The 13,087-nt window shown below is 34.5% G+C and overlaps 1 protein-coding gene across 6 annotated transcripts in view; it reads right to left on the bottom strand.

Moving 5' to 3' along the window:
- TCERG1 (transcription elongation regulator 1) overlaps nucleotides 1-13,087 on the bottom strand; it is a 65,115-nt gene that overhangs the window by 39,358 nt on the left and 12,670 nt on the right. For 4 of the 6 annotated variants that reach the window (XR_007516134.1, XM_049873993.1, XM_049873990.1 and 1 more), the window contains 5 exons: nucleotides 10,486-10,728; nucleotides 6,082-6,144; nucleotides 4,788-4,988; nucleotides 3,745-3,857; nucleotides 2,680-2,768 (listed from right to left, as the gene is read on the bottom strand). Coding sequence is in view for 5 of the 6 variants with exons in the window: in XM_049873993.1 (XP_049729950.1) it covers nucleotides 2,680-2,768; nucleotides 3,745-3,857; nucleotides 4,788-4,988; nucleotides 6,082-6,144; nucleotides 10,486-10,728 (709 nt within the window). In the remaining variant the exon portion in view is untranslated. The remainder of the gene's footprint in view (nucleotides 1-2,679; nucleotides 2,769-3,744; nucleotides 3,858-4,787; nucleotides 4,989-6,081; nucleotides 6,145-10,485; nucleotides 10,729-13,087) is intronic. The other 2 variants (XM_049873994.1, XM_049873992.1) reach the window with 1 other exon arrangement.

The raw sequence follows: 13,087 nt of genomic DNA, 5'->3' as shown, positions 1-13,087 counted from the left end.
TTAAATATATGCACCTTATTGTACTTCGAGAAAATATAACATACCTCTAAACCTAAACTCTTTTTGTGGAAACGATGGAATAGGTGCCTTTTTTTGTCATGGAATCCAACCAAAAACTAAGGTTTACTGATCCCAGGGTACATGAAACACTTCTAATTTTGACCTTTGTTTACCATTAATTTTTTAAAAGGAGGTACGGGAGGACAATGTTATAGATTTTCTTCTAAGTATTTAGTACAGAATTCTGTTTAAGAATTTCATTTAGAACCATTCTGAGACAATTGTGTCATCTTAAGCTGTCAAGATGTTTAAGTTTATTGGGGGAAAAAAAGTAGGTCTAAATTTTTTATGCCAGTTTCTAAAACACTGCTTCATTTATATTAACAGGAGTAAATTAAAACGGAGATGCTATTCTACTAAATCATGTTACCTTCAAAATATCTAAGTTTGCCAATAAACCTCTCAAAAAAGTCAGAAATTCCCTGCTGAGGTATGCCATCTAGTGGTAAATGTGGAAAAGCTATCAGAGAAACAATGGACAAAATTTCTAAAACTTTTTATGTTGTATTTTTTATGCACTCATGTAACTTTATAATAATCATTAATTCTTATTAATTCTGAAAACAAAATAGCCTGAACACAGCTTTCCCCTACTCCCAACCTCAAACTACTTGCCTCTCCTGAGCCAAGGAGCTGCTGAGATCTAGAAATTACTGAAATCTTGGGCTTTCCTTGGGTCTCAACAAAGAGAAATGGTCCAGGCCTTTTCTCCGGACTGGGCAAGCAACCAAAGAGCAGCAGATTCTGAGAAGACCTTGGCATTCAAGCATATGTGGATGTTTTGGGGAAAAGAAGCACTGACCCATAGGGAGTATCAGGTATCCCTGGCCTATGAAACACTCAGTGCAGCTTTATGGGTACAGAGAAGCTTCACACAGGTGCCCTAGCATACAAATGAAGCATGCTTTTATAATCTAGGCCCATACAAGTAGAACTGAACTCCAGCGAACCAACACAGAAAGGCAATAGCCTATCTAAGGTAAGGGAACCCAGAAACCAAAGAAAGGGGGTAAGATAGAACTGAAATATATACCAAATTTAAGAAAAATGCCAAAGAAGACATACAAAACATAGCCAAATAATAAAAACCCCTAAAGAGATTCAAAAAAAGAGAGATTTTTTTTAAGAGATTCAAGAGCTGTGAAAACAGAGAAATATCTATAAAACTTAAAAACATGATTTTTTAAACTAAGATATTCTGAGTAGAAGAATTAAAGACGTAGGTCCTAAATTAGTGGTTTAGAATATCAATAAATAAATAACTCAAAGCAGAGCATAAAAACTATATATACATCACTAAAAAATAATAATACAGGCATGGAGAATAATAGATCCAAGAGAGCTATCATGCATTAAAGATAATCCAGAAAAGGAAAAAGAAATAGATGAAGAGAAGCAATAATTCTAAAAGAAAATTTTGGTGATCTGAGCTGGAAAGCTGATTAAAGCCTCCAAGCTCCACTGGAGGGGTAAAAACGGAGGGCAGGTACTACCTTCTCAGCTACAGTACTCAAAGAAATCACAAACCACGAATATATTCGCTGACTTTGGAATCAGTAAGTATCTTCCATAATTCATAATTATTAAACAAAACGAATCTGTGTATCAAGTTTGTAGCACAACTACACAGAAAATGACTCAAGTGACTTTAAAACATAATAATTTGTCTATACATCCATAGCAGCATATACCCTAAACATAAAAAGAACTAAAAAAGGAAAGCTTTAACTGTCCACTGGAGGGCAAAATTGCCACTGATTGAGAACTACTGACGTAGGCAACAATCATCAACGGCTGCTATCATTACAAAAATGTGACAACTAGATGCATCACGAGGCACATGCACACCATCACTCATCAACTAATCTCGCCAAAAAGATCAAACCTGAATCTGATCGCACATCTAGATCTACTCACTCGTTTAGGAATTTCAATGGAGGGCCCTATTAAAGAGCATCAAAGGGACACAATAATAAAATTGAGACTGTGGGACACTACACGACAAAACATATTTATTTCTCAACTTAAAAAAAACAAGGAAAAAGCTGGGACAAATAGTTGGAAGGGAACGTATACTTTGAGACTTAAAAGGCAAGCAAACTCATTGCAATGTGTGTGGACTATATGAATTAAATGAGCTGGAGCAGGAGAGGAGGCAATGGTGTGGGGAAAGAAAGGAATGGGAGAACCAAGCGAAAGAAGATATTCAGTATTTAGACAAAAAGGCTTGAATAATTTTACATAGTTCTACTAAATGTAGCCACATGCATGTATGTACATATACACACACATACAACAACAAATATTTTAAATGTTAAAGGCAAAATAAAAAGTAAATGAAGGATCTCGCAATGGTTCAGGTCCATAACTATGAATGATAAACATCAATGGACAGTGCTGTGAAGGAGGAAAGAATGTAGCAATTGAGTTTTAGGTTTGAACACACTAATACAACGATCAAACTATTTAGTAATAAAAAGTATATATCAAAACATAAATTTGATATATAGATTCTAAAAATACTTTTCCTTCTACAGAATAAATGATGTAACAATCAAGTAAAACCCTATGGAGACAACAAAAAAAAAGAACAAGCAATTCACTGATTAAGTTACCTACCAAGGAGTACCAGGAATAGGTGTAGTAGCTACTGGCTTTGCCTTCTGGGCAGCCTTTTCTTCTTCAGTCATCTCCTCTTCTTTGGGCTCCTACGAAGAAATGATATTATTCCCATTTAATTACTACAATAAAACTTTAACTGAGTATTTCACGGACAGAACATCACTATAAATCTTTCAAAGTGCAACCTACCTAAGGTCTGTTGCTAGAATGTGGAGAGGCTCGAGTCTTAGAGTAGGAATTTCTAAGTTCTAAATACTACTTGCCCCTAGACAGAGCCTTAAGGAACCCTGATGGCACAAACAGTTAAGCACTCGACTGCCGACCAAGAGGATGATGGTTCAAACTCGCCCAGCAGCTCTGCAGGATAAAGACCTGGCAATCTGCTTCCCTAAAGATTACAGCCAAGAAAACTCTATGGGGCAGTTCTACTGTCACATGGGTTGCTGTGAGTCAAAAACAACTTGACGGCCCCTCACAACAACAGAGCCTAATTCCACAACAGCAGAAGCCAGCTGGTGCTGTCTCACAGACTCACTGGCCATCTGCTTAGGAGAGCTGTAGTACAGAAAATCAGAAGCCTCCTCTTCATTTCAGGTTCTCATTTCTCCTAACGTTCCTACTGATGAAGCATGGCAACCACTGATCCCTTAGTGAATAAAGAAAGCTTCCAAATATCAGAGTTCTTTTAGGTCTATACAGGAATCATTTAATGCCAGGACACGCAGTAGGAGAGGACAGACGATACATAACCAACATTCTCCAAATGTGAAGTTGCACTTAAAATTTTAATATGTACCAGTCTAGAAGTCAGGACTCGAGATCAGGTCCTGGCTCTGGTCCAAAGCCCTTTCTTGCTGTGGACCTCAGTTTAGTATAAGAAGCAATTTAGTGAAATATTCAAAGGAAAACCTGAATTAGAAACTTCAAGCAATGAACCCTAAAATTTCACGGGTCAAATTTATGACAATTACTCAAAAATATATCAAATAGATTTTCAGTTACAAGTAAACTGTACCAAACAATTAATGCTGGCATCCTGGTTAACAGGCCAAGGCCCTTTACCTCCTTTATCTCTTTTATAGGCTCTTCTTTAAGATCCTCCTCTTCTGTCTCCATTGGCAGTGGTTCTTCAGAGGGTTCTTTAATTGGTTCTTTAATCTTCTCTTCTAATTTTTCTATTAAAAAATTAAGATAATGTAACTCACTGGTTCAATATAATTTTCCAAGAATTTTCAGAGACTAAGCAGCTAAGATACTCCAATTTCTAGTTATTGACCATAAAAATATCCTTCCTTGTAATAGTGATTTGAATCTAATGTAACACTCAACTTCAAATACCTTGTTTTACCTATTGAGAAATTATCTTCAGAGAAAAACTAGTTAAACTTCAGAGGGACCTAAAGTCTTCCAAGTCACTCATATGTCATTTGTAGCAATCATTCGCTTTACTAAAAGGGATACGACATTAAGATACTTAGGAACAAAAACTAGGACTTGTGATATAGAAAATGATAAGTCTTCTTCACCTTGGACTCCAAGGGCCTAAATATTTTCTTCAGAACACATACAATGAACACCTTCCTTCCTGGTCAGTATCAGTCTCAATAAGGATAATAATAATTACATAATTTCTGACAACAGTGAAAAAAAATTTTTTTTATTTCTTCAGATGAACAAAATGATGATAAACTAAGTAGAAGGAGCCTTGGTGACGCAGCGGTTAAGTGCCTGGCTGCTAACTGAAAGGTCAGCAGTTCAAACCCACCAGCAGCTGCTTCGCAGGAGAAAGATGTGGCAGTCTGCCTTCATAAAGATTTATAGCCTTGGAAACCCTATAGGGGCAGTTATACTCTGTCCTATAGAGTCGCTATGAGTCAGAATCCACTTGACGTCAACAAGTCTTTTGTTGGTTTATATGTAAGCAGTATTTCTAAACAAATAAAAAAACAAATACATACTATCAATTTAGTAGAAACAACCCAAGAACTATGTAATTAGAAAATCTCTCAAAAGTGTTAAAAAGGAATTCACTCAGAATTTCAAATAACTTTCTATTTATAATATCATAGTTCATATTCCCTCCTAAGTCATTAAAACAACTGTACCTTTTTCCTTTAGTTCTTGGGGTTTTTCCCAGGTTGATTCTAATGTTCTATTATTATAATAGTATGTCTTCCCATCTGCTGTTTTATATTCAGTCCACTCAGAAACTGCTGTTGCTCCAGCTAAGGTAGCAGGGGAAGCAGCAATAGCAACTTGGGGATGTATCATGGGTACAATAGGAGGGGCCATTCCTGGCAACACACCTAAAAGAAGAAGAATAAAAAATGAGATTCAAGTATCAAATTGAAATACAAAGCAAAACTTTAAAATATGAGCTTAAATCTACTAAATATTACATTCATGAATGAATGAACCAGTAGGAACAAAAAAATCATAAAAAAGACTTAAATATTACTTAGTTTTATTTTGCTGGTTTTTTGGTTCTAATGCCTAAATTTGATTAGCTTCAGAAATTCAACCCAAGTATTTTAAGAACTGTCAGAAACTTGGGTCTCACTGATCAAAAAGTCTTAACGTACTAAATTATAAAACTTATAGCATACTCTCTATTTACGGATACAAATTTATTTTTATAAATGTAATTTCTCAAATTCTCATGAAATCAAGGCAATAAAGCGTATTTCCTAAGACGAAATTACTTTCTAGCTAAGACACTGAAAAAAGATATGAATAAAATTCTCAGTTTTAAAGTAAATGATAGAGTTTATCAAATCTTTAATATAGTAAATGATTAAGTCAGGTATCCCTATAAAGTCTTTAATTTAGTATACTCTTTTCCTAAAAAATAAGCCAAGTTTTTTTTAAACAAACTAGTACTATAAAATAAAGATACATGAATCAAATTTGAAAAAAAAGACTCAAATCATATACTAGAATTTAAGTTTCCAGTAGTTACCTTACTTCAATAACTTTAAAATATAAATTCATACTATACACAAAAATATTCACACACATATACTCACTGGCATGCAAGCATAAATCACGTCACTTTACACATGGAAATGATTTTTTTATATTTAACTTAAAAACATACATCAAAAATAAAATTAAATGTTATGAATATGAGAATGAAGTTGTTTACACTTATTACATAAATTAAGATATAAAGTGATCTGACCTTATTTGCTTTGTGAACCAAAGAAGCTAATACTACAGGCAATTGGGAAAATTAAGTGTTGGCCAAATATGACAACTGCATTTATACTGCTCATTAAAAAGAAAAATATAAAAAAATCCACTCACTTGGGCAAAATAAATAAATAAAAGGATAAACAACAACATTCACTACCATGCCAACTTACAGACAAAACAAACTAAGATGGTTTTAAAAATTACCGGTCTTGGTGGTAGCGACTGTCTTTACATACGGGCAGCTGACTATTTGCATCATTGCTACACCTGTAAAATGGATAAGCAAGCATATGTTGGAAAGCTGCCATTGTATGTCAGCTACCACTGGGATTCAGGGAAATAAATTTACCACTACAATTTAGAATGCTATTTCCAATGAAAAAGACCAAGAATGGAGTAAAATTTCTTTTTGACGTTTTGTGGGAAGTGGTGCCAAATTCAATGATTCTAATTCTAAATTACAGCATCAATTACCTTTTTATCAAACCAGCTATGACAACATTTGAAGGAGTCTCAGAAGTTTAAATTCAATAAAGGGAAGCCCCTTCATTACATGTATGTAACAAGTTCTTATGTAGGGCATTTTCCCATAGGACATCCAACCCATGCTGCTGTTGCTTAGATACCAGTGAAAGGCAGATGCAGCATGATACTGACATAACACTCATCTTTCTTTATGCTGCTGCTAAGCTGGAACTACGTGCAGGAGCTGAAGCACTGACCACAACCGTGCAGAGGAGATAAGGAAAAAAGATAGGACAAAGAGGGGTAGAAGGGAAAGGAAGAATGTAAGATATGGGATGTATCCAAATATTCCATTGCAAATTATACTTTCAATTTAAAAAAGGGCAGAAATGAGAACTAATGAGAAAGCGTCCACGTTTAATGCCTGCTTTATGGAATTCCATGAGGTAGGTAAACTGTGGGGGCAGGCTAAAGCGTTAAGAAAAAAACAGAGTCCCTTTAAAATCACTTAAGAACCATTAGGGCTGATGGCTGCAGAAACGTCCACCATTTAAACTGAACTAGCTCAAGTAGTAGCACTTGTATAATAGAATGGAAATCACATATAGCTCTTAAAAGAATGAAGGCTCTTCATGACGTACTGCAATGATGATTTTTCAAAAAGGGAATGAAAGAAAAAGTTGGAAAACTAAGGCTGGTTAATTGAGGAAATTCAAAATGGAAGGTCAATTAAAAAAATTTCTTCAAGAAAAGGGCTGAACATGAAGAAAGAATAGAAGTAATAATTTTTACTTTTGGGCTGAAAAACCAAACTTAGTTTGGCACCCAGAAAAATTAAAAATAGTAACAATAATAATTACTTTCTCCACTAAAGGACAGGAAAAGAAAACTTTCCTAATTCAGAGACTAAAATTAAAATTAAACCCCTGGATTTATAAATAATGTAATTATGTTCACTCACACACACACAATAATACTGCTGATTTCTGAAACATTTTTTTATTTCCTAATTACTAATTAACAGAGAATATTAAAGCTGAACTATTTACTCTGAAACCAGAACAAAAGCAATGAATCATCCAAGCGTGCTGAATAAAGTTATATATATGGTTTTACTGTCCCTAATGCTTAAAGAAATAATGGAAAAATCCACTAGGCTCAGAAGTTATAGCATGTATTAAGTTAGTATAAACACTACCATGTGCAGAATCACTGAACTCATTATGCCAGCACTAGAAATTCAATTATTAAAACACATGAACTCTATTCTCATCACGACTGTTCTCCAAAATCATCCTCCAATAAATAATTTTTAACATACAAACTAAAGAAAGGAAAATATGTGTGCTTAACTGTCACTGTTAAAACCAACTGGGCCAACACAGAACTCTTCTATTTGACTATCAATACAGAGACCATTCTGAAAGGTCATATATGCTTCTTCTCATGGTAAAAAGATAAACTTAAGGTTTTCTCTCTCAGTGACTGCATGCGTATCATGAAGAATCATAAAATAATCACGTATCTAAATTTTTCATTTTTTTTTTAAGGGAGCATTTAATTTTCCTACAACTCTGTCCTATTAAGCAATTAGAAAACTACACTAAGCATTTTAGATGTTAATGTTAATGACACTAAGCTTCCTAAAATCCAAACAAAATTTTATAGTTTTAGAAGAAATCCTATAATCCTAATCCAATTTACTACCTTCAATATCCACCTCTTATTTCTGGATTTACCTAATTCTTCCATTCCTTTCCTTCATCTTGTTTGACTGCCCCTTTCTTAATCATCCTCACTGAAGCCACACAATGCTATTTCAAACAGAAGTTAAGGCTTCCAGATAAATTACATTCAAATCCATCCTGTTCACCTTGCTGCCAAGTTGAAGTAAAGAAGGCAAAACAGAGAGAAACAGATCACAATATACATGAAACCTAACGAAGATTTGAGGAGGAGAAAACAACTCTTCTTTTTCTTTCTTTTTCACTAATGCATCTTGGAGGACTGAATTAAAAGGGAAAATGAGAAAAATGAATATTAATATCAAAAATGCCTTAATATATAAACAAATATTAATACCAAAGATGCCTCTGTTACCACTAGTTTCTTCTCCAAAAAAATCTTGATATCTCGGATAAAATCCTACAGATTCCCTACGTTCTCTTCCAACTGACCGACAAATACTGTCAGTGACTGCCATGTAGTGAATGCCTTTTACTGCCAAACACTTCACTGGTACCACTTCATTTGGTGATCCAATTAGCTGTCACCACCTGCGCTAAAATTTTTAATGATGGGGGTGAGGATCAGGGAAGACCATGACATCAAAATGCAGGGATAGCTAGAAGAATTTTACTGTGACAAAGTTCCACTTGCTACGGAAATGACTACTCTATACCATTCATTCACTGTTGAACCTCTGAAATAAAACCAGTCACTTCAGAGGATACCCTTTCAAATATTCGAATAAAGTTATCTGTCACGCTACCTCTCAGTCTTCCCTGCAGAATTAACTATCCCAACTCCTCCATATCACTCAGAGTTAAGGATCTAATCTTAACACCATTCTTGACCCGAAAGCAAAGCCCTGGTGGCACAGTGGTTAAGAGCTCGGCTGCTAACCAAAGGATGGCACCAGCTGCTCCTTGGAAACACTATACAGGCACTTCTACTCTGTCCTATAGGATCATTATGAGTCAGAATCAACTCAACAGCAGTGATTTTGGGTTTGGTCTGACCCTAAAGTAGACCAAAATTGGAACAAGAATAGGTTATGATGAATGTTAATCTATTCTCCATTTATCACTTAATTTTCTCCAAAAAGTATATGCAAAGGGGGAAGTACCCAGCTGCTTGTCTTAAAGGGATAGCCCCTAGTTTTAGAGAAAACATTTTCGGTTTTTTTCTTAAAGGACTTGAGTTTCTTAAACATCACATACTGGAAACATAAATTACCTAATATTACACCAACAATGCGTGAAGGGCATTTTTTGAAATTTTTGGGGTTTTGTTTTTTCTTGCCATGAGTAGTATCTGAAAGTATCCTTTCAGATACCTTTCACAAGGAAAAAGACAACTAGGGCAACAGGGATGCTGTATCATAACCCTATTCTTAAAAAGAAACTAGTATAATAAAGTGGCAATAAATAGTGAAACGAATGTAAAATTGGGAGACAAACCTTGGTTCTGTTTATCTTCACTACAAACTAGCTCTGTGATCTTGACCTCTCTGAGGCATGAATAGTTTAATCTCTAACACAACGAGAACGGAACAAGGATCCCTTACAGAAATAAAACTCATTCATTTTAAATATGCTTAACAATAGCGAAAGCAGTCAAATTAGGATGCCCAACGCTGTAACTGTTTAATCCCTACAGGAAGAATTCTACTGCACAATCTTTTAGCTCCTTCTCTAGTCTTAATCATTTCCCCTAAAGACAATAAAATGAATTCACCATAATTATGTATTTAAACTTTTAATTGGTACATGTTAAACTGTACTTCATAATCATTACAAAGGAAACTTCTGGCTTCTGTTTGATATGAACTTTTTTTTATAATTCAGTGACTCACAGTTTCTTCCCCATATAACAGTTATTAGGAGCAAAGTATCCGGATCTGGAGTGACCAGGGTCAAATTCCAGCACCATCACTTAATAACTACGCAACCTGGGCAAGTAACTTAACCTGTCTATGTACCTACCTCATAAGATGATTGTGAAAATTAAATGAGTTAATACATGTAAAGTGTTTAAAACAATATACAGTATATAAATCACTCAACTTGTATTAGCTGTTATGACTTGTGATTTTTCAACTCCATAGACTCGATCCCTTAAAAATATCGCATTTAGAACATATTTACACAAAAATATGATCATTTTTAATTCATTGAGGCCATTATCCAAAATAAGTGTAGTTTTAAATGTGACTCTAATTTTTAGACATGTAAACAACAACAAAAAAAGGACATTTACCAAAACTTAAGAGAAAATATTGCAGTTAGCCATGAATCTTTCAAAAACATTTCCAACAGGTGAGATTCAAGGCAAATTTCAAATGTAACAGACACATGAGAACAAACTAACTGACAATATGGAAAACATAGCTGCAAAGACTATTATAATCTATTGGTTTACCTGGAAGTGGAATTGGCATGCCAGGAAGGGGAACACGAAACGGAGGTACCATTACTGGCGGAAAAGCAGGTATTGCTGCCGCTGGTTGAGGTACCGAATGAGGAACAGCAGGAGGTAACGTCTGGGGGTGCGGCTGGGGAACAGTTTGCACAGGTGTGGCTGTAGGAGCAGGAGTTGAAACACTAACTGTAGGCGTGGCAACTGAAACAGCAGAACTTGGGGTCTGATCTTGTGTTGTGGGTGCTGACAAAAGATAAAAAAAAATGTATCATTTCTTCATAAACAATGTTTCTATACTCATTCATTCATTCATTCATTCAATAAGTATTTATGGGCCCAAACCATGCACTGCAAGGTATTTGTAAAAAGATCTCTGTGTTCAAGAAGCTTAAAAATAGTTAAATAAAATATACAAAAATAATGAAAATACAAAATGAATGGGATAAACGTATAAGAGTAAATCAAGACCTCAAGACCATTTCTAACTGTGAAAGGGTACAGAAAATTTTACACTGGGATGATGGGCCTTGAAAGATTAGAATCTCAACAAGGAAAATGGGGGAGTAGGAGGAGGAAATAAGTAAGTGGTAGAAAAAGTACAAGTAAAGGCAAAGAGTAGAAAACATCAAGGAGCTATTTAGAAAACAGAGGGCAAGCAGTCAAGTAGTGAAACACTGGGTATACCAATAGAACCAGTGAGTTATGGCTGGAAAGGAGGCCAAAGGCAGAGAGAAGGCCCTGAACAGAATGCTAATGAGCCTGCACTTCACTGGGTAGAAAAAGGGGAAATGTATGTAAATGCAAAGAAAATGATATAGAAGAATACACACTAAAATACACTAACAGAGTTGCCACTGGCTAAGACTCGCTTTTTACTATATACGCTTCGTTAGCGTTTGATTTTCGTTAAGGATGCATTTGTGGGTTATTTGTGTGATTTCATTCATGTAAAAAAAAAGGGGGGGAGCGGACTAAAGATTCTTGTATGAAAGAGTAATAATTAGTGTTCATCTGATGAATTAACCTGCTAGACGCATAGGAAAGAAAGGAAGAACAGCAATTACCACATTACTGGAAATGTCCAAGCAAGGAAGAACAGAAAAAAAAAGTTATGTGGTTAACTAATGACTGACTGGATGTGAACAAATGGTGCCAAAAATAATTCAGGTTTCTCTACAATTACTGCAAAACAAAAAGTTAAAAACAAAAAACACCTCAGGTTTCCATTGTGAGACCAGGAGAATATGAAATTCAGGATAATTTGGACTCTCCTAAAACATTATTTCTAAAAGTCAAAAATAAAATGTTTCATCCCTAGCAATCCCATTTAAAGTGTGACCAAAAAAAAAAAAAAAAAAACAAACATATTCAATACTTTTTTTAAAGTTTCAGTTTTCAACTATTACTACGAAACATTTTTGTTATTTGCTCATAACAAAACTCATTTTGTTAACTCACTGGTAACAAATACTTCATCTTTTTCTTGATGTAAATAAAAGACAAAGTGTCAAACTCTACCTATACTGCTCTAAGAATAAATTAATCAAATTAAATGAAATAAAAACAATGGTTTCCCAAGTTTTTATACCAATTTTCATCTAAGGGAAAGTGCACTGTTTAATACAGACCACCCACTAATCCAAACTGACAATACAATATGTCAGTATCTGGACTTTGTTTTTCCAGCTGCTAATAATGAAAAACTCACTTAGGCTGGAAAGATGTGAGCAATTTCATACTTGTTAATAAGGGACTCACCTTGGCTAAATAGACAGCAGGGCCAAACAAGTATCTTCAGGGGCCCAGGAATGAATTGTTGGTCTAGCATAGACCTAGCCTTAGGGTACAGTATCACATTAATATAATTTTATTACAGTGTGAAAAATACAAATTACATGCAACATTTGCCCAGTCCCACACATATACCATTTAGCATTTACAACCTAATGGCTGAAAATATAGCTAAATATTCTTCACAATTTCCCTGAGAGGCAGGACTGCATCATCATTTTTCACAAACTTACACAAGATAAAATAAGTTTATGTTCAATGAGACTAAAATATAAATAGTTAGATTTTTAAACCCATTTATCCGTAGATCTACACTGTAGTTCACAGAATTATATTATTAAAAAATAATATTTAGATATAATTACTAAAATTATAACCCAAAGTACTATACTCAGGAAAATAAAATGAGTTAAATTTCAGGTAGAAGAAAAGATGGCAAAAAGTATTCACTCAACCCATTCCTCTTATTCACTCAGGATTTTCTGAATTTGATTAATGGTTATAAGGAAAATGCAATGAAAAATTAATGGTAAACTAGAAGAATGGTATCTAGGACTTCAGGGGGTAAATTCCTACTAACTCCATTTGCCAAAATAACTAGTGAAGCACTAGGCCTCAAAATATACTCTAATCCAAATTAAAAAATGCAGGCTTTCAGTGCTGTTGTTTTAGCAACTATATCAACATTTTCTCTACTACAAGAAATCATTTTTAAGGAAAAATTTTTTTAACTAAATGGTTTTTTGCTAGCCAAATCACAGCTAGAAGTGTTTGGAGTCTAATATTTCAAATAAATAGATTGTATCCTAAA

Source organism: Elephas maximus, chromosome 2 (genome assembly GCF_024166365.1).
Source record: "Elephas maximus indicus isolate mEleMax1 chromosome 2, mEleMax1 primary haplotype, whole genome shotgun sequence".
Classification (NCBI taxonomy): Eukaryota; Metazoa; Chordata; class Mammalia; order Proboscidea; family Elephantidae; genus Elephas; species Elephas maximus.
This window is presented reverse-complemented; position numbering and strand designations above follow the sequence as displayed.